The sequence below is a fragment of the Ochotona princeps genome, chromosome 7 (genome assembly GCF_030435755.1).
Source record: "Ochotona princeps isolate mOchPri1 chromosome 7, mOchPri1.hap1, whole genome shotgun sequence".
NCBI lineage: Eukaryota > Metazoa > Chordata > Mammalia > Lagomorpha > Ochotonidae > Ochotona > Ochotona princeps.
The window spans coordinates 80740002-80767173 of record NC_080838.1 but is presented as its reverse complement, the minus strand read 5'-3'; the positions used below and the strand labels follow the sequence as shown (position 1 = coordinate 80767173).

Genomic DNA, 27172 nt, shown 5'->3' with positions numbered 1-27172 from the left:
TGTGGGCTTGAATCACCAAGCCTATGAGTTATTCACAGTCCTAATAATTATTTAACAATAAAAGTACCCCAACACATAACTGGGGAAACTGAGGCACAGAAAGATTTTTGTTGTTGTTGTTGCTGCTGTTGCTTTTTTATTTGTCTAAGGTTAGGCAGGGAAGCCACATGCATAAACTACAGCCAGGACCATGGAGGCCAGCCTTCGCCGGGGTATGCCCTGAAGCTCTGTATGAGCTCTCATGTGTAACTCACCTGTCCCGTCTGCACCATGCCTCCCGCTCAGGCAAACGTCTCGCAGAGCCTCTGAAACACAGACCTGGGAGGCTGCCTCCTCTGCTGGGTGCGGAGGGACACACACAGCTACAACAGCAACAGCAACAAGAACAAGCTGAACGACACCCCTGCATGACATGCTGCTGGCGAGGTTCAATTACAGCACTCGGATCATCTTCAGGACTCGTACCGGCCCACGAGCAGGTGGTGTTTTGTATTGTACCAACTGAGGTGAGGAACAGTAAACAGGAAATGTGTCACCGCTGCCACTTCTGGCCCAGCTTTGTACGTCGAAGCCATGCGCCTGCCCCGGACCAGCTACCAATCCAGTTCCACAGGGTACTGGCCAGTGAGGCAAGCCGTGCAATGGCCGTTCCTTTCAAAGTTTTCTGGACCAATTCCATTTTCTTGAATCACTTCATGCTTTTTCACTTTCTGCTTTTGAAATTTTAGTTTTTCTCGTACGGATGAGACGAGTCCTTCTACTGAGAGATACACAACACTGTTGGCCCCTGAAGGAGGAAGCAGAGGGGAAAAAAAAAAGGCGATCAAGAGAATTCCTTGAAAAGGCATCAACACTTAAACAGAGAACAGTTTTGGTCCATCTTAAAAAAAAAAAAAAAAAAAAAAAACGAAAAGAAAAATGCAGGTCAAGTTGCTGGGCCCTGGAAGTACCTGGACGTCAATCCTCATTCCTGATAATGTGTATCACAGGAGCAGGCTCAAGCACGTAGGCCCTAATAATGGCCTGGGAAAAGCAGAAAAGGACGGTCCCAGTGTTTGGGGCCCCTGAACTCTTGTGGGACACCCAGTGGACAGAAGACCTCTCTCCTCATTTCTCTTTTTCAAATAAACAAAGATTTAAAAAGAGAGATAAGCTGTTCAAGTCTCTTCTCTTAGAATCTCTGATGGTTTTCCAGTCCAGCATTGCCTGTGGTGTCTCCACCTGCCCCTCACCCTTACCAGTGTTCTGTGCCTGCTTGACATACACAACTACTACTTCTAACAGACACTTGACACCACTTCTTATAAACAGTATAAGGATCAATAAGCATTGCATTTGTTCTCTTAGCAAAGTTTACGGGAATTTTAATACCCACCAAGATACTCTGCAAGACAATCAAATTCTGGCTTATTGGCAATAAGCTCCTCTTTTGTGGGAATGTTTATTCCCATGAAACACGGATATCTAATTGGTGGAGAAGCTACTCGAATGTGTACCTAGAAAAGAAATAATTTTATACATGTTATTAAGAATGCTCAAAGCTCTCATTTCTTCATCAAATGGAACATAAATTTATTTCACAGGATATGTAGCAATGATATTCGAGCAGAAAAGGAAAAGGTTATTAGTTATTCTAGTTTCAGTATCACTGTGTTCTAGAGAATGGAGATGCTGGAAGATAGGAGACAGATAGGAGGGACCCAACAGACCAAATGAGAACACACACCAGTTACTCAGTATCTTTGCGGTCTTACAGCACAGGTCATGGTGCCCCAAGATAACTGCAATAGTGATATCAGGTAACATGGACCACAGATCCATGACAGAAATACTAACGAAAACAATGGTAGCCAGTTGTTCCGGGGCAGTGGGCAGGGCTGTCGTATGGGGTGCCAGCCCCCAGCACCCAAGTGCCTGGGACAGAGTCCTGCCTCTACTTTCCAGTGAGGAGACAGACAATGCCCTCAGTCCTTGGCTGCCTGTCATTCACCTAGGAGACTTGGTTGGAGTCCCAGGCTCCTGGCGAGAAAGCTGGCAGGCATTTGGGGGGGTACATGAGCTGTCAGCTCTGCCTCTATAAAAACTGAACAGACCACTTCAATGTGGCACCTGTAAACCAGGATAAAACGGAGCCCAGTAAAGCTAGGAATGCTGGAATGCTAACATGTGTAAAGCTACGTAGTATGCCAGAAATACAGCCATGTTTGCTGCTTTAAAAATTTAAGTGATATCAAAGCATGAGCTTAGTTTCCACACTGGGAATTGGCTTTATGGCTCCAAATCAAAAAAGCGATCAAAACTCTACAACTACGACTTCTCCAAACTGCTGCAGAGTCATTTCGAGGACACGCTGCGCCACTGTACTGTTTCGCCCTTTTCATGTCAGTGCTGCCTGGCAGCTCCTGGCGCTTCCAGGTGTGGTGTACATGACCTACCTCTTTTGCACCTGATTCTTTGAGCAACTTTATTATGGGTGAGATGGTGTTGCCTCTCACAATAGAATCATCTACGAGAACGATTCTTTTTCCTTTAAAATTGTCCGACAGCACTCCAAACTTTTTGGCCACACCCAGCTGTCTCAACCTCATGTTGGGTTGTATGAAGGTTCTTCCCACGTAGCGATTCTTGCACAGCACCTCCACGTAGGGCAGCCCACACTGGCCGAGAGAAGACAAAGAGATGAATGTTCCAGGTGGGGTACCCCACCCTGCAGCGGGGCGCCTGCATTTAACTCCCAGCTCTGGTCCTTTCTCCAGCCAACCATCAATGCAGACGCTGGGAGGCAGTGAGGATGGCTCAGGTAACTGATTCCTCCTGGCTCCAACCTCAGTGACCTTGTAAGGCCACGTCCACCACCACCATGCCCTCAGCCAGTTGGGGCATTGGGAGAGGGAATCTTATTCCTAAAATGATGAGCTTCTCTTCCTAGGGCCAGAACTTCCTATCCCAGTGCTAAGCCAGCAAGTCGGTGCACATCTTAACCAAGAGGAAATACCTTTGCTGCGTAGCCAAGGGCAGCAGGAGTAGCAGATTCGGGAACAGTGCTGACCAGATCTGCATCCACAGGAGCTTCAATTGCCAGCTGCTGACCACAACGGTATCTAACCGTATAAACCATCTGGTCTGGTATGTGTGGAAAAAGAAGTATTAGCACAATATACTATCCTAAAAAGCTAGTGCTCCAACTCTATGAGCAATATATACCAAAACACTGAAGTGAAAACACACAATCTGAAGAAGTGAACTTTTTAAAAAAGTGTGATTATAGGAGCTGAAGTTGTGATGCAGCACCTTAGGCCACTGCCTGCAATGTGGGCATCCCAGCTCCCTGCTAATGTACCCGGGAAACAGTGGATGCTAGCCCAGTGCTCGGGTCCCTGTGACCTGTATGTTAGATCTGGGGTGCAGTTCCCACTTCTAGCTTTGGCCTCGGCCCTGCCTCAGCCTTTGCAGCCATTTAGAGAGTAACCAACATGTCCCCACTTTCTCTTCCCTTCTCTAATTCTTCCTTTCAAATAAATAATCAAATAAATAAACGAGTAAATCTTTAAAAAACTAAGTTTGATCTTAATATAAATCTGAAAAATCATAATCCTTATATCCAAAAGAAAAACTCCGAAAGATGAAAGGAAAGGGAAAAACTGTTGTGCTCCAGTCCGGTATCCAGAACCGTTAACTACGGGGCCGGCCTTTGGGCCAACAGCAACCTGGCAGAGAGATGAGCAAGAGCTCTACTCGAAGAGGGAAAGAGATTTACTTACTTTCAAACATGCTGTCTGGTCTTGCAAAATACACATATTCAAAGATACAAAAAGCCACTGGGTTGCTTTCAGATGTTGGGATTATATCTAGAGTTCGAACGTTATGTCTGGATATTTCCACAATTTCCCCAGGCAAGACTTCACGGTAGTACCTTGAGAAATAATGTTTGATGAACAGGCATTAGGACTGTTGATAATACCAGCACAGATTAAGTCTTCTCCACTTCAGAGCAAAAACAGTCACCTGACATAAAACTAGAAACCAGTAGTATGCCTCCAAAAGTAATGTCTGTAAAACTTTCCTTCATCCAACAAGTCTAATTTAGAATGCAAAAAGGTAGGGGTGCTAAGTTTCTGTCCCTCTATCAAACAAAACATGAATAATAAATAATATCATGTAACTGCTGAGCACAATGTATATGAGAAAGACATATGTTTTCTTGCAGACAGCAGAAAGAAAAGCTTTCATGTAATTGTGCAAAGAAAGATTTCTTATCATCAGTGTGGGAAAGATAATCCACTGATGTAAAACTTACCTTGCACCGATAGATAAAAAGCTACAAGATTCTGAAGACACGACCCATCCTTCCGTTTCTGATGCCCTTTTCCCTGTCAATCACAAGATGATCAGCTCAGCCGATGCACTCAGGGACTCACACAGGCTGTTTGACATCAAGTACACACACAGCTCAAAGAGGCCCTCCTAGCATGCATTCAGTGGCACATCGATACAGCCTCACTGGACTTGAGCCAAAGTGAAAGGGATCCTCTAATATTAGGATTTCATGGCTTCAGTCAAACATCAGGTAAATCAGAAAGAAAGGCCATAGCCACAGACATGAAAAAAAAACTGAGCACAGTACGTGAACAAGCCATTCCAACAGGAAACCAGGACCCTGTGACGCAGCCCGAGCAGCCCAGTGAGGATCACCACCTTTATCATTGATGTCAGACACTGGGATGAGACGACCGATGCACAGAGGACGGTTTCCATACGGGTCCCGGACTGCGTAGATCACGTCTCTGTGCATTATAAGCAGCGAGTATGCTATGGGCGCTTCTTTCATCAAGTTTTTAATCCTGGAATTGATGATAAAGTCTACTGTGTAACTTCAGTTAAAGGCATGTTCATGGCATAGCCCTTATTACTGGGGCTCCAAGTGTGGACCTGGATTTAGTGTTACCTGGCTACCCAGTCGGGGGTGTCATCTTGTTCCAGGGGAGGGGTGTACGCCAGTAACTGGGTAATCATTTCGCTATCGGAGCTTGTGGACAGGCCAACACCATGACGCAGAAGCTATCCAGAGAGAACAGCGCAGGCGTTACAAGGGGAGCTTTCCACGCCCCTCCCCACAACACACAAAAAGCAGGTGCTCTTTGAGTGCATCCACTCAGCTTGGAGACTGGCATTTCAACACACCCAGCTGCTGGCATCCCACAGGAGCTAGGTGTGGCTGCCCTATTTCCATCTAGGTCCCGCTGATACCCCTGAGACTTAGTGGAAGATGGCCTAAGTGCTTGGGCCCCTGCTACCCATGTGACAGACCAGAGGAACTTTCTGGCCTGGCTTTGGCCTGGCTCAGTACTGGCTGTTGTGGCTATCTGGGGATAAAACATCTCTGTCACTCTGTTCTTCAAATATATAAGTCAATTTTAGAAAAAAAAAAAAAAGAAAGAAAGAAAGAAAGGAAACTGTTTGAAGGCATGTGGGCTTGCAGTGGTGATGCTGAGGAAAATGAAGATGGACATGTGGGGATCATAGTTCCAGCTTTTTCTACCCTCAACACTCCTGAGAATTAGGACAAAAAAAAGGGACCACGTATCAAAAGCCTGCTTCCTGTCACCCTCACTCACTCGGCTTTGGGAACTGTGCATCATGTTAAACACTCAGCTCTGGCATGCTGAAATGATAATAGTATGTGCGTATCACCTCCCTATTATCAAATCCTACCTCATTCTGAAGTTCCCAAATTAATGTGGGTAGAACTGAAAAAAACTCAGCATTTGCCTTGGATTAACGAATGACACAGATAAGACGGATAAGAAATTACCAAGAGTAGGAAGAAATCGCACAGCAATAAACGAACGAACAGCAAAATGATAGAGGAACGACAAGGCACAAATGTGACACCATCAACCACATGGTAGCAGGGAACAGACTGCAGAGCATCTATGTGCTCTCTGCCCTTCTCAGACTCCGTGTTCGTCTCCTGTGAGCTCTATTCATACGTGTCATCTTCAAGTGCACACTCCTTGTTACGCTTCAATCTTCTATGTGCCAGTGATGCTGTGAGATCTGTGAACTATATTCCAGGGGTGGGAAGGTGGGGAGGGGTTGGCCCTGGTCTTGACGCCCTTAGACTGACCAGTTAAATGTCTTCCTAGTTTAGTGAGATGACCACCAAGGGGTTCACCAGCAGCTCAGGATAGACGTGTGGCCGCCAGGAACCAGCAGGGATTAGCAGGCTGGGACCGAGAGCCTCATTACAGCTGCCAGGGAGAGGAGAGGGGCTCAAGGTGGAGATTATCAACAATCACCATGTCCACAGAATGGAGTCTCAGAAACGCCAAGGGCTTGAGCAGATTCTCAGCAGCAGGAGGAGGGGTCTGCCTGCCTGGAGTTTGATGTCCCCTCCCACACACGGGCCCTGTCCACCTCACCATCCCTTCCAATTTCCTTTATTGAAAACTACTTTTGTGAATTCCATATGCTGCTCTGACAAATCAGCCAGATCAAGGAGAAAGTCAAAGGAATGCCCAGTAGTACTAGGGGCTTGAACATAACGCTTCCATGGGTGACAGGACCCTAGCCATTGGAGCTACACCACCTTCTCCCATGGTCTACATTAGCAGGCAGCTGGAGGCAGGAGCGGCCTGTGTGCTGGGGAGCAAGCCTAGGTTTTCTGACGTGGAACGCGGCCATCTTAACCACTATGCTAAGGGTACTAAGCTTTTACTCAATGTTCCAATAGCCTGCCACAGAAACCAGGCTGAAGGCAGGCGCAAGCTCACAATCCATGAACCGCACATGGACAGCAGGGACCCAGACACCTGAGCTGTCTCCAGCTGACTCCCACAGTCTGAAGCAGCAGGAGGCTGGAGTCAGAGTGGGGCCAGGACTCGAACCGAGGCACTAGATCTGATTCAGGATGTAGGGGTCTCAAACAGAGCCTTACTCTGACACTTAACCCTTGGGATCTGACTCTAACTCCTGTAGAATCAGAATATAGGTGAACTATAGGACACTCATTTGATTACAGAGGAGTACAGTACTGAGTATGAGATTAAGAACAATAGTTTGGTTTTTTCCAACCTCATACAAGCTCTGAATAACCAAAGGGAGGGCAAGAATCCATCAACCTTCATTTCTCTGGGCTTTGGGAAGAAACGACAAAGCAGCTTTTCCGAGTCACTACTCTAAAGCAGTGCATTCAGGTCGTCTAGGGAGCACCTGTTAATACCCTGGAATCTGGAACAAATTACAAGTACTCCTGACAATGCTCATGCAACTCGTGACAGCCAAGGCAGGGAGGCCATGTGCCAAGATCCTCACCATGTTTTCCATTAATCCCCACCATTAAAAAAAAAAAAAAAAGAAAGAATGAAAAGGAAACCTCTACTTACCTTTTTCCTTAATCGAGCAGCATTTACCAATTCACCGTTATGTGCCACAGCTATTTTCCCATGAAGAGTTTCAACCACAAAGGGCTGACAGTTTTCTAATTCAGACTTTCCTGTAGTGGCGTACCTCGTGTGTCCAATTCCAAGATTTGAAACATATAATTTCTTCAAATTGTCTTCAGTGAAGACATGATTTACAAGGCCCATTCCCTAGCAAAGTCAAAAAAAGTGCATTTTAGGGCTCGGCAGCATGGCCTAGTGGCTAAGGTCCTCGCCTTGATCCCATATGGCCGCTGGTTCTAATCCCTGTGGCTCCACTTCCTCTCTGTCTCTCCTCCTCTCAGTATATCTGGCTTTGTAATAAAAATAAAATAAATCTTTAAAAAAAAAGTGCATTTTAGAAGAATAAACAGGGACTGGTATGCTAGGGTTGAAGAAAATCTGTTGCGGTCATGCAAATTAGACAAAGTTCAGTTAACTGTCCATGTTCTTCAGAGTCCTCATCTTGAAATTAACCTGAATGTAAGAACTGTGAAATACACTTTAAGGGAAAAAAAAAAAAGATAAAATTTACACAGCACAGATTCAATCATTTGAAAGCAAACAGCTGGATGGCATTTTGTACAGTCACATTCTGAACTGCTTTTCCTGGCCACTGAGGGCGTTTAAGGGAGTGAACTGTGGCTAGATTTCTGTTACTTTAAAGGCCTTTCAATAACAGATATACTAAGCAATAACACTTGTCACAATCTCTAAACAAAGACCTTCTGTTTGAATAAGCATGTGAATGAGCAATTACAATGTGAATCCCACATTAGGACAAAAAAACCAATTTGAGTGTTCCATCTAGGTGAAAACTATCTATCCAAAACTTACTACTTCATCAGATCCAACCTGCCCATTCACCAGTGATCATAAGGCTGTCATTATCTGTATCATCAATGGCTTGTAATACCTAAACTTACCTTATGTGTTTTGAATGTTGGCACTGAACTACCATCACTGGTCACGATGCCAGCGCTCTCCTGGCCTCTGTAAAAACAAAAAGGAACAGCCTGCTAGATCCGCCCAAGGGATAACTTCTTGAAAACCTTGCTAACAAGCGCCCAGGGACACAGCAAATGCGACCACATCAGCACCGCCTCTACTAATACTGTGAGTGAGTCTCGAGGGAAGCCGGTACTGTTACAAGATGGTGCCGCACCTAACTCCAGCGAACACGCAGGCACCATCCAAGGTATCTGACATGCATGACCCACTTCCCATTTTACACACAGCACCTTGAAGGAAGGGAAGGGACGCTGCCCAACATCACACAGACAGCAAAGAGGAAGGCCAGGAACTGAAAAACAGACTCCAGAAGTGTACTGCTTTTAATGTCTGCCCCACCCCCCATGGCGTCTGATAGCTATCATGGACTGTCCTCCCCGGACAATGCCACTTCTATTCCCTTGTTCCTTTATCCATGGCCAGTGCAACTCAAAGTTGCAATTCATGTTTTCTTCCTCCCAAATGTCAACCATAAAGCACTCATGGGGCACTTGTCTGACCCAGTACGTAAAACACCGTTGCTGGGATGTGTGAACCCCACACTGGAGTGCTGGGATCCACTTCTGACTCCACTTGGGCCTGCTGTTACAGGCGTTTGGTCCCATGCTTCCCAAAGTACAAGCTAGGTTGCTTAGAATGTGCCATGCTATCATGACTGAGCGAGCCTGTCACGGGACCAGTCCTTTGTCCTGGCTAGCACAGGTAGCTCAGGAAAACCACCTGGATCTCTTGGCATCCTTAATTTTTGCTTTAACATCTCCATATATTACATAAGGCTGCAGTAGGAGGAAATGTAGATGAGCCGGAGAGCTTCAGAATGCTACAGGAAAATCCATTAAAAATGTGACTCAATATCCCCCTTTACCTCAGATACAAGATGGAAACAATATGGACATAATAGTATTATTACCCACTTCCCTATCCCCCTGAACCTTTTTTTTTCTTTCTTTAACTGTAATTAACTATATAAAGATTGTCAACAACAACACAATAAAATAGATTATAAAAAAAAAATGTGACTCAGTTTCAGAAATCCTTTTGCATCACAATGAACTCTCAGCAACTTTTAATGATGTGATCGGCCATCTTGTTACCCATGGGGGGAAACCAGGATGGAGTTCCTAGCTCCAGGCCCCACAGCCAGCTGGGGAATGAGCCAGTGGATGAAGAGTGTGTGTCAGTGTGAAAATTCAGTTGACAGAAATGACTGAGTTGAACAGTGGTGACAACTGTGCCTACCAGGGTCCCTGGCACGAAGTCCCCAGTGAAAATCCCCGGCCAAAGAGAACTCACTAGTGATGGCAAAGGCCTTGGCCAGCGGCAAGCTACCTCGGACCCACATGGACCCAGGGCCAGTCCTCACAGCAGCAATGCTCAGCTTTCTGACTGTCCTGCTCACCCACTGCTCCAGGCAGCAGCAGCTCCTCAGGGGATCCCACCCACATCCCGCCAGGAGCGCATTCAGCCCTCCCTTCTCCACCTCAGGTCCCTGGAGAACGGCTTGCTTGTGCAAGGCCAACTGATAGTTCCTCACCAGGGAGGCGCTCAGGCACAACTTGGACACTGAGCCCACAGGGGTGAGGGCCCTGTTTCTGTGGCCCCTCTCGAGTCCTTGGACATTAGTCTTTGTGGAGACTAATGATAATTCTTGGCCAGGGTGACCTTCTGTGGCAAGAACAACTTGTGAAAATAAACCAAGTAAACATTTTACTTCAAAGTGCCAAGATGACTGTGCCGAAATCAGCTGCAGACAAGAGCTGAGCCTTTGGGGGAAGGTTTTCAGCAAGTATGACTGGGATCCTCCTGCAGCATTCCTCCAAAGAGCTGCAGTGGATTATCTGTGGCTTTACCAGCTTAATCCTGAAGGCAATGCAAGATCACACCAACGGCAACCAAAACAAACAGAAGGGTCCATCCAGCTGAAGCAAAAGCAAAGGTTACCGAGGCTGTCTTGCAGGGACACCCAAAGGATTTCCGCCTGTTGACTTTCTGGGGGGCAGAGACAAAGAATGGTAACATCTGCTGATGCTGAGTGTTTTCAGAGAGCTAGCTAGAGCATTAGCAGAAAAATACCCAAGAAAGCCTCCTCTGATAAACTCCATTGCCACAGTGCACCTGCTCATTCCTCTAGCCATAAGGGCAGTTTTAAAGTGTCCATGAGAAATCATATTACAGCTCTGCTTGCGCTCCTTCTGATTTCTTTCTGCCCTCCTAATCTTTTTTTTTTTAAAAAAGATTGTGTGATTGGCCTTAAATGAGGTGAGAGTGGAGAGAATAGAGCTGTCCTTGGAAAACGTCACTGCCCTTTCCCCAGAAGCCGCTTTCTGGAACACTAGATTTGACCATATCTCTTTTGAGGACTCAGTATGAACAAAGAAGTCTCCCAGGTAGGAACCACAGCTCTGAATTCAGAGAGCTTTGATTCTACTCAATCATTTGATTGCTGTTTTATCATTATTATTTATAGAATATGTTTTTGGTGTTAGAAACTTCAGGGTTATTGTAAATCTAGTGCTGACCTTTCTAGTGAAAATATTTTAACTTGTAGTCGGCTCTTTGTGAGTCATTTTAATGCATATAAAACTACTACTGACTTCAGACTTTACCTTGAAAACTCTGATCCTCACTGACCCCAGAAAAATGATCCCAGAAAAGCTACCAAACCATCCGCAGATTTCTAACATTTATCCAGTAATTGTGCATATATTTATCTATGTTTAATAAACATTTGGACCTCTTAAAAAAAAAAATTTTTTTTTTTTTAATTGGAAAGCCAGATATACAGAGAGGAGGAAAGACAGAAAGGAAGATCTTCTATCTATTGATTCACTCCCCAAGTGACCACAATGGCTGGTGCTGCGCCAATCCGAAGCCAAGAGCCAGGAACTTCTTCCAGGTCTCCCTTGTGGATGCAGGATCCCAAAGCTTTGGGCCGTCCTCCACTGCTTTCCCAGGCCACAGGCAGGGAGCTGGATGGGAAGCGGCGCTGCCGGGATTAGAACCTGTGCCCACATGGGATCCTGGCACATTCAAGGCAAGGACCTTAACCACTACACTTTCATGCAGGGCCCTCTGGCCTCCTAATCTTAAAAACATCTCTAAGGGGCACCTATTTATCTTTAATTAACAATGTAAAGAAAGCACTGACTTTTTCCCAAAGTTTAGAGAGTGAAGCAGCCAGTGGGAGCTCTCTGTTTCTCTGCCTTTCAAATCAGGAATAAGTAAATAAATTTAAGAGTCTTGAACACGATGAAGCTGATGTTGAGTTTATGGCTTTTCATTTCTTCTTCTTTTTTTGAGGGGGATAAACTTTTTGAAGTCTCCTTGTATATAACAGAAAACAAAATGTTTAATTGTGGTTAGGTACTAGATAGAATTCCTAAATTTTTTCAACTCTACATCTTCCAAATTTTGACGAACACCACTTTTGGTCTCTAAAAGCTTCCTACTGACTGGGCACCCTGTCCATGCCTGATCCTCACGGCCTGCAGTAATGTTTTGAGGTGATTCACAGATAAAATGAGTAGTAGGATAACACAGTTTTTAAGAGAACTGGCCCCACTTCAGAGTATAATTCAGCAGATGAAATAAAGGCTCCAGCTGCCCAGCAGTGTTTAATCTGGTTCTAAGCAGTGCTTTCCATACTCTAGACTTCTAGTGACAGACTTCTGTTTCATAGAGTATATAGCTCGGGGGAAAGAGTAAGTCTTTCATATGTATGTTTACTGAATGACAGTTCATCTTTCAAAAATTACATAATGTAATTGCTAAGGCATTTTATTAAACAGAAAAGCTGCCAGCCTTAAGTAAAATATAATAGTAATAATAATAATAATAATTGTTCTCTAAAGCTTAAATGAGTAAGGTTAGCAACCATTTAGGGCCAGCTTTCCCTAGTCCCAAATCCTGCATATTTGGCAGCTTTTCAAGTCACTCCCTCAGGCAGTTTGGACCAGTTAAATTAAACCCTTTCAAGTCTTTGGAGCGGACTAACAAGCAGTCTTGTGGTTCCCTAGGAATGGAAGCCTTGGCTAGAAAACAGTGAATCATTTCCAGCTCACTTTTATAACCAGGAGTGAGGAATGTCCGCAAACAAGGGGGCAATGGGCTAGAGGTAAAGGAACCGACGTGGCTCCTCAGTGCACATTCCCTTGTGCTTGTCTGCTAGAGCATGCTCTGGAAAGACATTGGGACCCCGGACACAGAGGGGCCAGACTACTGCAAGCCAGGAGTGGCGGATGCTGCAAGGAACCAGCTGGAATCTGATTTGCTTGTTTGTGCATACACTGCAGCAGGATGGACGGTGCTGGGGCAGGAAGGACCCTCTGTCCACCCCCAGCCCCTACTGGACTCTGTCCTGATCCCTGCTATAAGTCCTTAGCAAATGGCGCCTCGGGCAGGGGGTTTCTTTTAGAGTCGTACTTTCCCACTGTCTCCAGTACTTACTACAAGCAAATGAAGCTCTCCTTCTGAGCACCACCTCCCCCCCCAAGGCTGACAACCCAGGTGATGGACCCTGGCACCCAATAAACAAACTGGCAACCAGGCAGGATTCTCTCTCGCCTAGGGTCACAGCGTCAGGGTGCTGAAGACACTGCATGCCAGCAGCAGCTCCGTCACAGCCTGCTTGCTTTTAGGGACTGGTAGCTCCCACTCTTCCATGTGGCACAGAGTGTCGCGTGGTGTCTACTTGCTGACTCAAAGATCCCAAAGGGACTGCTGTACCAATAAATGTCCAACAGTTACTGAAAGTGAGAAAGGCTGGAGTGCACATGTGCCATCAGGGGTGGACACTGTGCACTGCCAGAGAACCCCACATCCCACATCGGAGTGCGTGGGTTCAAGTCCCACCTCTGCTCCGGAGCCAGCTGCTTACTACTGTGCATCCTGGGTGGTCCAGATGAAGTGACAAGCCTGCAGATTCAGCCTTGCTCAGCCCTAGCTATTGCAGTCAATTAGAGAGTGAATCCATGGCTGAAGAAAACCCAAAACCATAGCTATCCAAGGGCAAGCAGCAAGTGCTCTCAGCCAATACGCAAAGGTGATGGGGTAAAGCTTCACCCGTAGGACCAGACCCAGTCCACTAGCGCTTCTTCAGAACCAGCTGAGTCCCATTGGCACAGGACCAAACACGGCCCAACTGACCAGACACTGCTGTCCTACACTACAAAACCTGACTCTGGCCTTACTATACCCAAAGACAGCTCCTGAGCCTTCCCCGACACCCTTCTGAGCAGGTGTCAGATCAAACACTGCCCTTGAAAACAAACCATCACCACCAGCAGCAGCAACAACAAAATCCAACATGTTATAAAGCATATATCCTTCTGAGTACTCTGCAACGTTCCAAAGGCCTCTAGGGGCTACTCCTCATGTGTTAAGACTGACCTTGAACTCGAGTTAGGGATGCCAGCAGGGAGGTTGCACTTCCTCCCTTAGCCTCCCTTAGACAGTGATGGAACTGGGGGTAGGATGCAGGCAGTAGCTTGAGCTGCTTTTGCACAGAATGTTCTGGAAAGCTACATCACGAGGTCAACAAAGGAAAGCTGTGAAGACAGCTGGAGTCAGAGCTCCTCTGCCAGAGGCTTATTCGGCAACACTGAACAAAGACGGGGCCCGACGAACAGAGACAGCTGCAAGGAACCAGCTTCGGTCTGGCTTTTACTGGGAGATTGATGCAGCCAGAGCAAGCGGGGCCCTCCTTGTCGCCCTGTTCTACAACCTGGACGCATCCCGACCCTGGCTATAAAAGCCCCAGGATCTGCTTCTCGGGGGGGGCAGGGTTTCCCCCCAGGTACTAGACGTTCCCGCCGTCTACTTCACAAAGCTGTCCACACAGCATCTCCTGCTGGAGGCTGACATCTGTCCCGGGTGACACCTGTCCACTAACACTTTCAACTTGGAGAGTGCAGCAGGAAATCACTGGAAAGGGAAGATTTCCTGAGCACCTGGGCAAGGGTGAAAAACATACAGAAAACTATTTTATGGAACACCAAAAAGGCTAAAAGGCTGAGATCCTTAGGATTACAGATTGTAACCAGTAGCCAGGCAAGGCACAAAAATCTTGAGCATGATCCAGAACAGTTAAATGGACCCCCAGTCTGGGGCCAGCTCTTAAACCATCAAGTTTAATGATGCAGATGCAGTGTGAACCTGCCACGCCAGAGAAGTATCAGGTAGCAGGGAGCTGGCAGCCGTGACCCAGGGCAGCCCCAGGGACCACAGAAAGTTAAAGAAAACAGCAGCCTTTGTCTTTTCTCCTGCTTCATCGTGTACAAACCGTAGGGTTACAGGAATTCAGAGGCTACATGATAAACAGAGCTAACTTGATATGCTATTTTTTAGAAAGAATTAAGTGCCTACTATATCTGTTTGAAAGCATATTGAAATGGCATGAACGGCTGGTGTCAACTGTGTGTCATGCTGTGTTTTTGAAACATGGATGAAATTCTGAAACTTCCCAAGAGTGGAAACAAAAGGGAAAGTGATCTCCACACTATGTATGTAGAGTTGCTCACAGTGGAATCCAGGACAATTCCCAGCCACACAGGAATTCAAACCAAACCAAAACAACAAAATCAATGGCAGTAAGGAGATCCTCCCTACAAAGTCTTTTCTCTGGTAAAGACTCATTTATTGGGCTCCGCACGATGACCCAGTGTTAAATCCTCACCTTGCATGTGCCGGGATCCTATACCAGCACCGGTTCTTGTCCCAGCTGACCCACTTCCCGTCCAGCTCCCTGTGGCCTGGGAAAGCAGTGGAGGATGACCCAAAGTCTTGGGACCCTGCACCCGTGTTGGGAGACCTAGAAGAGGCTCCTGGCTCCTGGCTTCAATTTGGCTCAGTTCTGGCTATTGCAGTCACCTGGGGAGTGAACCAGTGGACTGAAGATCTTTCTCTGTCTCTCCTTCTCTTTGTAAATCTGATTTTCTAAAAATAACAAATCTTAAAAAAAAAAAAAAAAGACCAATGTATTATTTATTTGAAAGGCAGAGTTACAGAGAGACAGGAAGACACAGAATCTTCTACCTCCCGGTTCAGTCTATAAATGGCCAAAATGTCTGTGACTGGGCCAAGTCAAAGCAAGCAGCCAGGCACTGGATCCTTTGGCTTGACAATTCACGCTGCAGGGAAGCTCCTGGAACTCAGCTGGAGTGTTTGGGCTCCTGCAGGCACACAGAGATCTGAACGAAGCTCCTGGCCCAGCCCAGGGCCATTTGAGGCCATTTGGAGAGTGAGCCTGCAGATGGAAGATCTGTCCCTGCTTTCTTCTCCTGTCTAATTCTGCCTTTTCAATGAAATGAGCAAACCTTTTGAAAGAATGATACATCCCTTAGTCCATTCAGACATAACTTAGATGCATTTCTGGCAAGTTTACTAGCAGTTACATAAAACACATGAAGTTACTTGATTACATATGCTAAAAAATACTGTTTATCTTTTTTTTTTAAGATTTATTTTATTTTTATTACAAAGTCAGATATACTGAGAGGAGGAGAGCTAGAGAGGAAGTGGAGCTGCCGGGATTAGAACCAGCGGCCATATGGGATCAAGGCAAGGACCTTAGCCACTAGGCCACGCCGCCGAGCCCAATACTGTTTATCTTTTTAGATCAATAAAATTAGGTATATGATAGTGGGCCAAAAAAATGCAGAAAGAAGGCTCAGTTCAAGCTGGAGAGTGAGTTAATTTTTTTAATCTGATACTAGGATGAGCACTCAAGTTCAGCATAGCAGTTAAGGTGCTCCACTTTGGAATGCGGACATCTTACCCACTAGCTCAAACACCACTCTGAATCCTTCATACTTTTAGCAAACTACTTTCCCTGGCTTATCAGACCGGAGAGAATCTGTGCTTCTCAGGTTTCAGAGGGCAATGGTTTGTTCCTAAGAATTAAAAGCGCTTGGCTTCTGCCTGGCCCAGCCCCACCTGTTGCAGGCATATGGGGAGTAAACAAGTGGATGGAAGATTTTTTTTTTGTCTCCATCTCTCTGCCCTTTAAATATAGTGCAGATAAATAAGTAAATAAAGCTTTAAGACTTTATATATTTTACTGAGCAAACTTTCTAACTCTCTATTGTTCATTTTGACTCCCTGGCTATAAAACTAATGCTCTCAAAGTCTTTTCTTTCTTAAGTGAATACTACAAGCTTTTCTTCCTTATGCAAGTAAAAACCCAGGTAGGCTGCAGAAGGCCTGGATCCAGGATAAGCATTTGGAACTCAGAACTCACGAGCCTGTCTAGCAGGCTGGCAGCGCGGCACCTGCCATTTCCTCACGCACAGTGGGTGCTAGAGGGAGAGCATGGGTGTTGTGCTCAGACAATCAAACACATGGCTGAAGAGATTAACACGGAGGCTTCAGGAAGAAAAATTAGCTGATTCTAATAAACAATTGCTTAAAAACGCATGATTAATACAATATGAAAGAAGTTAATCACGGAACACTGAGGCCGCTCCCAAGAAAAGGCTCATTTTGGAGAATTGGATTAACTACATCTTCATGTCTAAAGTTTACTGGGGCATGTGTTGTGGGACCACTAGTTATGCTACACATCCATGTCAGAGTGCCTAAGAATGAATCCCACCTCTGTTTTCAATCCAGCTTCCTGCTAATGCGCATTCTGGGAGGGAGCGGTGTTGGCTCCCAAGTACGCGGGTCCCCATGGAGACCTGATGGTGCTTCTCATTGCTGGCTTTGGCCTGGTCCAATGCAAGCTGTTGTGACATACAGGAAGTGAACCGCCAGGTGCAAGATTTGTCTGTCCAAGCTGCCCTGCCTTCAGTAAATCTTTTTTTTTTAATCTTAAAAAAAAGATTTATTTACCTTTATTGGAAATGCAGATGTTACAGAGAGAAGGAGAAAGAGAGAGGAAAATATTCCATCCACTGATTCCCTCCCCCAGTGACTGCAGTCACCAGAGCTGAGCTGATCCGAAGCCAGGAGTCAGGAGTTCCTTCCAGGGCTCCCATGTGGGTGCAGGGTCCCATGGTTTTGGGCCATCCTCAATTGCTTTCCCAGGTGACAAGCAGGGAGCTGTAAGGGAAGTGGAGCAACTAGGACAGGAACCTGTGCGCAAATGGGATCCTGGTGCATGCAAAGCGAGGACTTTAGCCGCTAGGCTACCATGCCAGGCCCTTAAGTAGATCTTAGAGTAACCTCTCCTGCTTTGAAGCAATGAAAAGAGCTGATAAAAGGAGTCAAGAAGTTACCAGAGAAGAAAGGTTTTTGCCATTAGAGGAAATGCTTGACCATTTAAATCACTTACCCATCTTAAACATAGAAGAAACAAAACCAACTTAACTCGTGGCCAGTACCAGCTGGAACAACACAATGTCTTGGTATTTTTGCAAGCCGTTCCTTTCTGGTAGAGCTAAGTGCACAGGCTGATCTGTTTTGACTCAGAGGTGCAGTGAGACACACTTAAGTAGACCACGGTATTGTCTGTTTGCTTTAAGTGCCTATTTACTCAGGCCAGGGGGAAGGGAGAGAGACTGCACTCATCGCATCATCTGGTTCACGCCTCTAATACCCACAGGGAGTTGGGCAACCCCAGGGGCAGCAGATTCAATTGCTTGAGCCATCCCCACTGCCTTTCAGGGAGCTGGCACTGGGAAATGAAGCAAGACACTTAACTGGCAGGCTAACCAAGCACCCTAGAAGTTTTGCAGTAGTAAAATATACCCTAAGTATGAATGGATTTCAAAGGCTTTTATGCATCAAAATAAATTTATCTTTAAATTGTATTTTCCAAGATCCTTCTAATATCCTTGTATTAACAAGGAATTACTGACCTTCAGTTTAAAACCCTCAAATTAAAAACCACACTGTGCTCCTTAGATTAACTCTTAAGACTATTTACTTGTTGGGGCCTGTCGTGATAGCCCAGTGGCTGAAGTCCTTGTCTTGCACACACCGGGATCCCATATGAGCGCCGGTTCTAATCCCAGCGGCCCAACTTCCCATCCAGCTCCGATTATGGCCTGAGAAAGCAGTCGAGGTCAGCCCAAAGCCTTGGGATCCTGCACCTGCGTGTGGAAGAGCAGGAAGAAGTTCCCAGTTTCTGGATTTGGACTGGCTCAGCTCTGGCTGTTGTGGCCGCTTTGGGATTGAACCATCAGGGTGGCAGATCTTCCTCTCTCTCTCCTCCTCTCTGTATATCTGACTTTCCAATAAAAATAAATAAATCTAAAGACTACTTACTTGCCTTTTGGCTATGCAAAACGTATTTCCAGACTACAAATTTTGGTAGGCCCACATTAGCCAAACCGGTGTTCAGATGGCCTGCAGAGAACATGTAAATTTCTATAGTTACTATCAAGAGGACACATCCAGCAATGTGGACATCTCAAATGACAGCTGATTCTAATTAGAATGTCCTCTCATTCATTATTTCAATTTTGTACCTCAAAATAATGTTCTTTAAACATGAAGTATTTTATCACTTTTGCCCATAATGCTGACAATTTGAATCTTGGCAATTATTAGAAAAATTATTGCTCTTCAGTCATAGGAAACAGTGACTCTAATCTAGCAGAAAACCCAGATGGAAGAACTAAAAGTTAAACTTTCAGAAAACATACTAATTACAAATGTTAAAAAAAAAAGTCCCGGGCCTGGCGTGATAGCATAGCAGTTAAAGTCCTCGCCTTGAAAGCGCTGGGATCCCATACAGGTGACGGCTCTAACACTGGAGGCCCTGCTTCCCATCTAGCTCCCTGCTGGGAAGCTGGGAAAGCAGTTTAAGACAGCCCAAAGCCTTGGGACCCTGCACCCGTGTAGGAGACCTGGAAGAAGCTTCTGGCTCCTGGCTTTGGATTGGCTCAGATCCAGCTGTTGTGGTCACTTGGGGAGAGAATCATCGGACGGAAGATCTTCCTCTCTGCCTCTCCTCCTCTCCATATATCCACCTTTCCAATAAAAATAAATAAATATTTCTAGGGCCCGGCAGCGTGGCCTAGTGGCTAAAGTCCTTGCCTTGAATGCCCTGGGATCCTACATAGGATCCAGTTCTAATCCCTGTGGGCGGCCTCACTTCCCATCCAGCTCCCTGCCTGTGGCCTGGGAAAGCAGTCGAGGACGGCCCAAAGCCTTGTGACCTTGCATCCGCGTGGGAGACCTGGAAGAAGATCCTGGCTCCTGGCTTCGGATCAGCGCAGCACCGGCCGTTGCAGTCACTTGGGGAGTGAATCATCGGGTGGAAGATCTTCCTCTCTGTCTCTCCTCCTCTCTGCATATCTGACTTTGTAATAAAATAAATAAATCTTAAAAAATAAATATTTCTTTTAAAAAGTCTCAGACATAGGCTCCTAAATGAATGTATGGATATGGGCAACTTTTTGGCCATGAAGGCATGTTTTCTAGTTCGTACTGCAGGTAGTGCTTTAGCAAACCTGTAAGGAGCTGTGGCACTCTAAATACATCTGGTCTACTGCTCCGGGCATGTCAACTACCTTTGCAACGTCCAATGTTCGAGGTGTCTATTACACGAACTCTGGGAAGGCTCCCAGTCAGCTTAGGGATGGGGCTGACAGTGAGGAGTCCCACCATGCGGCTGGAGCCGAGCTCAGTGGAGCATGGCTGAAGCAGTTAGGCCAGTGCAAGCTCTGGCCTAGAGGAGCTTTCTGGGTGGGCACAGGTCCAGTGCAGGAGTCATCGCTTTATCCTTTATCACTTCTCACAGGCATCACTGGACCAGCCTCAATATCTAACCTGCCTTCATCTTAGCTCCCGCTTTGGGGATGGGAGGTCCTCCCTGGCAGACAGCACTGCTGAGCGCTGGTTCTGACCTACTCAGCGGCTCCACACAGGTGTGCCGAAGTGTCATGTCATTCTCTTTTGATTTCTTAAATATAATAGTTTTCAAATTTATCTTTTCCACAGATGGACAAAGGATTTTTCCTTTTCTTCAAAAGTCCAGGCTCTACCATCTGTGAAGCTACGTACTCAGTTTTGTTCCAGTAAACGGGAATGTTTGCTCTTCCTTACCCACGGACCATGCACTAAGGTATATTTGCAAACAGCAAAACCAACATGGCAGGGGCATCCAGGGCATCTGTGAGCACAAACAGAGCAGCACAAACATCAGAGCTCCCAACATGCACACAGCAGCCGCCCTCAAACAGGTGCAGGCAGCCTGCTTTGCTCCTGCCAACAGGATCCCTTTTCAGAGTCTCCCTAACGCCATGCTGCTCACGTTTCTGCTTTGTGTGGTCATTTGAGCTGTCCTCATTGCTAGAATATAAATTTCATCTCTAACAATAACAAAAAAAATAAATAAATTTCATCTGTCTCCTTGTGCTCCTTTACGCAGTCCTCCCCCCACCACTGCATACACTTACAATGCTGAATTCTACCCCACTGATCTGTTAGCAGTAATCACAATCAACTTCACTTGCTCAAAATATTTAGTTACATACTGGGCCTGGTGCAATAACCTAGTGGCTAAATCCTCGCCTGCAATCCACTGGGATCCCATACGGACACTGGTTTGTATCCCGGTTGTTCCACTTCCCATCCAGCTCCCTGCTTGTCGCCTGGGAAAGCAGTGGAGGATGGCCTAAAGCCTTGGGACCCTGCACCTACATGGGAGACAGAGAAGAAGTTCCTGGCTCCTGGCTTCAGATCAGCTCAGCCCTGGCAGTTGCAGACACTCGGAGAGTGAACCAGCAGACAGAAGAGCTTTACATCTGCTTCTCCCTGTATATCTTCCTTTGCAATAAATAAATAAACAAATAAAATACATTTTAAAATATATAAACATATGTATACTTAGTTATATATCATGATCTTTTAAGATTTATGCTGTCACAGAGGGGTGATCTTCAACTCAGAACTCCAACAGACACATGCAGTGGTGTTTTGTCCAAGTCACCAAGTTCTACCAAGTGATGACAACTGACCTGTGACCATCCTATGCACACACCGGGGTGCAGCAGAATGTGTGGGGCTCAGCACTCCCAGTCCCTTCACATATTTTCCAACCTGCCGACGGTCTTACCCAACCTAGTCAAACTCTTCCGAGTGAACAGACACTATCCAATGTGAAAACAGCTCACACCGCTAAATCTCACCCTTTCATTTCTTTATATGAATCTGAATAAAGATCACTCTTGATTACAATGCAGACCAAAAGAGAACAAATAGTTCTCTGTCGGAAAATGTAACAAAATAATGTAACAATGAAAGCTATGACCAGATTGGGTCTAGCAGAGCCCAGCACACACACTCCCACATCTAGCACACTGACATACTGCCGGGGCCAAGTCCTCCAAGGCCATTTCAAAAATGGGTTCAATACTGCAAATGTTCTGGGTCTCAAGGTTATAGAAGGAAATCAGTACGAAGGATTTTTCAGCACAAGCTTCAAAGGAAGGTAAGAGTTGTGTAAACAGCAAATTCAAAAGGCAAGGCTGTTTGGTTTCCAGTGGAGGAAAACATGACTGAGTTCTGCCCCAGAAGAGACTGGGGGACACAACACTGCAAAACTATCATTGGGTCGGGGCAAGGTCTAACTGCAGAATGTGATCTTGGCATTCATTGTCTAACAAATGCCATTTAACTATAGAGGGGTGTTCCTCCAGATGCTGCTGTAAGCGTACCTGAGTTGGTGGAGGACGGGGAGGAAGGCATGTTCCTACTTGATACTAGGGTCCACTGTGACTGTCAAAGTCCAGGGTGGTCCTGGGCCTGCGTGGATGGATGCACATGTCCCATGTCACAGTACCTAGGTTCCATCCTACCTCCAGCTCCCAGCTCCAGCTTCCCGCTAATGGGAATCCTGGGAAACAGCCCGCAGTGATGAGTCAACAGCGTTCCTGTGACCTTCAGGGGAGACCTGGGTTAAACTCCCAGCTCCTGCCTTTGGTTCCTGCAGAGGCCACTGTGGGCATCTGGAGAGTGACTCAGTGGACAAGAGCTCACTCCCCGTCTCAAAAAGATACATATATTAGAAATGCAGTAAAGACAAAAAGTAGCCATATTATCCTATGACCTACCTGACAGCTTTTAGAATATGTTGGAATATACACAGATGAAAAAAACATTTTAACTTTCACATTGAAATTATTGCAATTCTCAGTGCCATCTGCCAAATTAGGTGTTTTCAATTAATGATTTTTAAATATAAGATTTACCAAAACTTTGTTTTAAAACATTTTTCCCTGAAAGAGCTATTTATTTTTATTGGAAAGACAGATTTATAGAGAGGAGAGACAGAAAGATCCTCTGTTGCTTGGTTCACTCCCTAAGTGACCGAAATAGCAGGAGCTGAGCTGATGCAAAGTCAGGATCCAGGAGTTTCTTCCAGGTCTCCCACGCAGGTGCAGGGTCCCAAGGCCTTGGGCCATCCTCGGCTGCTTTCCCAGGCCACAAACAGGGAGCTGGATGGGAAGTGGAGTAGTCAGGACACCAACCAGTGCCCAGCTGGGATCTCAGCGTGTTCAGGGCAAGGATTCGGCCACTGAGCCACCATGCTCTGTAGACCTGCCTTTCCAATAAAAATAAGTAACTTTTTAATAAATAAATAAATAAGGAACACTAACTATATACAAAGGCAAAACCTGTCAATCTTGCAGGTTTGCAAACAATGGCAGGTCTCTAGGAGATGCCAAGCATTCGGAGAACAGTGAGTGAGCCACAGGGGCTGGGAGACACAGCCGTGACTACAAGGCCAGGGCCTTGGGGCACACACCTTCTAATGAACAACTCAAGCAAATGCTTCAAGAATCCACCAGAAACAAACAGGAAAAAAAAAATTCAAGGAAGCTGCCAGAAGACTAACAATTTGGAATAGACAGAAACTGGAAACTGACATGTAAGAACTTGAAACAAGACTACAGAAGTTTACAGAAGACAAATGGCAATCCTCCTAGAAAAATGAGATTTTTTTTTAATAGCTAACTACATTTTAAGACCAATTCTTGAAGCTGCCAAATAGATAACATGGTAACTGTGGAACTGACTGCAACAACAAAAAATCCTGCTCTGCACTGTAGCTGAGCAAAAAGTCTACTTCTATTTGATGTTTAAATGACTGCAAAATCAGAAAATTGCATATCTAGTTTAAGTTGATTGTTTTAGCTTCTTTCTCAGTCTCAATCAGTTGACTTCAGTTTGTGAGAAGCTGGAAAGCTAACAGATTTCAAAAGATGCTATAATGGCTCTTTTTCCATGCTTTGTTTGATGTTTGATCATACCAAAAGCCAAAGAATTTTAAGCAGTGAGAGAAAAGCACATCATGTTAGTAAGAACCTTAAAAATGCAAAGTTCTACTACACTGTAAAAAAGTGCTACATTTTCCTGATAAGAGTGTTTAATGTTGTCCTTGATAAATCAGACTAAATACCTCATTCAAGAGCTGTGTGGAGGAGGACAATGATGCAAAGTGATTGGTTCACAGCCCCATTAAGCTGCCCCACTTCCCATCCAGTCCCTGCCTGTGGCCTGGGAAAGCAGTGAAGGACGGCCCAAAGCCTTGGGACCCTGCACCTGTGTGGGAGACCCGGAAGAAGCTCCTGGCTTCAGATTGGTCAGCTCTGGCTGTTGTGGCCACCTGGGGAGTGAACCAGCAGATGGAAGATCTTTTTGTCTCTCCTCCTCTTTATATCTGACTTTCCAATTAGAAAAAAGGACTCTCACAGAAGTCTGGCTTTTTGACTCCTTCCTACCACTGAAAGTGCATTTTTTCCTTGCAGAGACAAGTGTCTCAGTCTCTCATGAACACTCCTGAGAGCTCTAAACGTCAGCTTCTTCCACACAGAACGAACAGCATCCAGGGAAGCTATGGGGTATTTCCGTAGGCAGGAACCCCAACTGCCTCAGATAAATGCCATCAACTTTCAGGAGACATTAAATGCTTATCAGTTGTAGGGATCAACTCCTAACCCAGCCAAAGGCATACCCACGTGTAACCTACAGCTACGAGAACAAGTTCACCCCCTTTACTGTCGCCCCGCCAGACAGAGGAGTGAAGGGGTGGACAGGCAGAACAGCTACTAAAACCAGGGCCTCTGGAGGAGCCAACTAGCCTAGCTATCCACCGCCCACTGCTGTGCCAGTCTGTCCTTGCAAGGAATACACAATACACGGGCACTGCAAAAAGTTTCAGTACGGTAGGATGAATAGTTTATTTTGGTGCAAATAATTTTGAAACCCATGTTCACCATTGTTGGTTTTCAAGGACTTCTATTTGAAAGGTAGAGGCATCTCTCTCCCCTGGTTCACGCCCCAAAGGTCTGCAAAGCGGAGGGCAAAGCTATGCAGGAAGCCGGAGATGCCACGGTTCTCTCAGCTGGGTGTCGGGACCAATTCAGGGGCTACCCTCCCTGGCTTTGAAGGCCTAGCAGCACTGGCTAGAACTGGAGCTTGTGTTGCAGCACAGTTTAACTTATTGCACCACAACATCAGTTACTTTCCATAAACTTTTCGTATGCTATTCAAATTGTGATTTTCAATATTGCTCACAGCAAGATTAAATTTTTAGATTACATCACAACCATGACAAACGTAAAATACAGAGCCAAACACAGTGCAGAAATGATAGAAATCTCGTCGCCAACACTCCAGATGGAGTGGATATTAGGCATGACAGCTCACCCACCCTGCCAGGTTCGACATTCCCACACTCTGCCACGGTAAAAGAAGGAAGATCTCCGCGGCCTTCCCTGTCTGCTTGACCGCCGCTGACGGCTCTGTTTCCTACACAGCAGCCTTCCACTCAGAATCAGCTGCTGTGAAAGAGATTTGTGCTCGTGGAAACTTCAGGCTGGACAGGAGAAACACCTCCTCCGTGGCCTGAACCATCTCATGTTCAGCCCCTTCCCAACACTGCAATTGTTCCCAGGAGCTTCTGAGCTTCTTACACAGCAGCTGGAAATAAGCCGAAATACCAGAGTCCTGGCCAAAACGCAGAGAAGTCCTTCAGGCTAAAGGAGCCACCTACAGGCCTCCATTCCTCAGGGCCCACTAACACCAGCTCGCAATGCCCTGCCTTTACCTGCTGCTGTCAAACCTCACAATCCTTTCCTGGAAGCAGGCATGCATGACTAGGAATCAAAAGGAATTCAGTAACAAAAACAACCAGGACAGCACCAGCCACATACTTCCCTAAACAGAATTCCATCTAAACTGGAAACCCAAGCATGGGGGTGGTGGTGTGGCCAGGGGGCAGAGCTGCCAGCATTCCGTGGCGTGTTCTTGTCCCTCCAGCTGCTCCACTTCCCATCCGGCTCCCTGCTCATGGCCTGGCAAAGGCTGTGGAAGAGGATGCAAGTGCCTGGTCCCCTGCCATGCACCTGGAGACCGTGAGAAGCTTGCACCGTCAGCCCAGCCCACCCCAGCCCTGGCTGCTGCAGCTACTTGAACCCATGGCTTGTTTCAAATAAACAGATAAACCTTAAACCTTAAAAAAGGAGCAAAAGCAACCAACGCATTATGTATCTAATCTTAAAAAAAAAAAAAAAAGATTTTTGAAACAAGAACCCTACTGTGGTTAATCCCACAGTTAGCCAAGATGGGAGTTATTCAACTGGAGGTGTTCTTTTGGACTCTCCCCGGGCTGTGAGCTACTTTGTTCTTGAGTAAACTGGGAACATACAAGCCGTGACAATAACATGGGAGTATTTGGGACAGGAGCAAGCAGGCTGCCTCCAGTGCAGATGGGGACCAGGCAGGGCCCCCACGCTGCTGTGACTGCCAAGCTTCCAGAAGCTGCTGCCCCAGTGCTGGGCAGCTCTCAGGGCACCGTCAGACCGGGCTGCTTACATCCACGTGCAGCCGGTCAGACTGACCATGGCAGCAAAGTTACTGTTGCACTCTCTGAGGGGTCTGCCAGTCCCACACACACTCGGGACCCCTTTGAAAGGAGCTTTCATTACCTGGAAGGACGGTCTCCCCCAGATCCCTTCATCCCTGGCTCGATGCATTGTTGGTTAGTGTATATTCAGCACTTCCAACTGACCCCGAGTCCGAATTCCGGGAAACCCCCCCAACACACACACATTCCTGGCAGCTCCCAAACCCACAATCAGCCCAAAGGCCGTGTCCTTGCAAACAAAAGCTCGCGGTGGTTGGAGGACCCGGGCCAGGCGCCCCTCAGACTCCACCACAGTCACAGGTCCGAACCCGCAGGGAGTCGGGGATGAGCCAAGGGTGGACACTGCAGGGGAGCAGAGGCTGCGAGGAGAGCGCCCCGAAAGCCACCAGGGACTGGGAAGGGTGGGTGCAGGTCCTCGGAGCCAAGCGCCCCCCGCCCGCCCACCCCGCGCGCGGCTCGGCAGGTGCAGGGTCGGCACCACGCGCCCGGAGGCCCGGCGGCCCGCAGGCTCAGCCACCACCCCGGCCTTCCCCCCGAGGCTCACCGGTGCTGCAGCCCCACGAGCCCCAGGGTGATCACATGGGGAACATCCAGCTGCGTGGGCCACTCTCCCGAGGCGATGCACCCGAACACGCCACACTCCTCTCGGATGCCCGACTCTTCCAGCTCCATGTCGCCGCCGCAAGCACGTGGAGGAAGCAGCAGCCCCGGCGGCAGCTCGGCTCACCAACCAGCCCGCAGCCTCGAGCGCAACGCCTCGGACGAACGCGCCTGCGACGAGATCCTTCCTCCCCGCCGAGAGACTCTGCTCGCTACTGCGGCGGCGCGAGCGGGCCCGCGTGGGCGTGGCAAGACGCCAGGCCCCGCCCCCGGGAGCCCGCCAATCAGAGCGCGCGCAGAGGGAGGCTCCGCGGCCGAGGGG

General features: G+C 46.9%; 1 protein-coding gene across 1 annotated transcript; it reads right to left on the bottom strand.

Moving 5' to 3' along the window:
• Nucleotides 1-408: 408 nt before the first annotated feature.
• On the bottom strand, nt 409-27077 carry PPAT (phosphoribosyl pyrophosphate amidotransferase). The gene is made up of 11 exons (XM_004590868.4): nt 26795-27077; nt 8348-8414; nt 7386-7592; nt 4946-5058; nt 4696-4841; nt 4298-4370; nt 3762-3913; nt 2996-3123; nt 2436-2657; nt 1376-1496; nt 409-787 (listed from the first exon to the last, which is right to left on the bottom strand). The coding sequence occupies exons 1-11, from the start codon at nt 26920-26922 to the stop codon at nt 594-596; spliced, it is 1551 nt and encodes a 516-aa protein (XP_004590925.2). The 5' UTR covers nt 26923-27077; the 3' UTR covers nt 409-593.
• Nucleotides 27078-27172: the final 95 nt, after the last annotated feature.

Excerpts from the sequence above, each read along its gene's own strand:
- PPAT (XM_004590868.4), bottom strand. The coding sequence starts at position 26,922 with ATGGAGCTGGAAGAGTCGGGCATCCGAGAGGAGTGTGGCGTGTTCGGG. Across the intron at positions 4,371-4,695 it reads GTCTGACATCAATGATAAAG|GGAAAAGGGCATCAGAAACG; the intron begins GTGGTGATCCTC and ends TGTGATTGACAG. Across the intron at positions 3,914-4,297 it reads TTTTTATCTATCGGTGCAAG|GTACTACCGTGAAGTCTTGC; the intron begins GTAAGTTTTACA and ends TTATTTCTCAAG.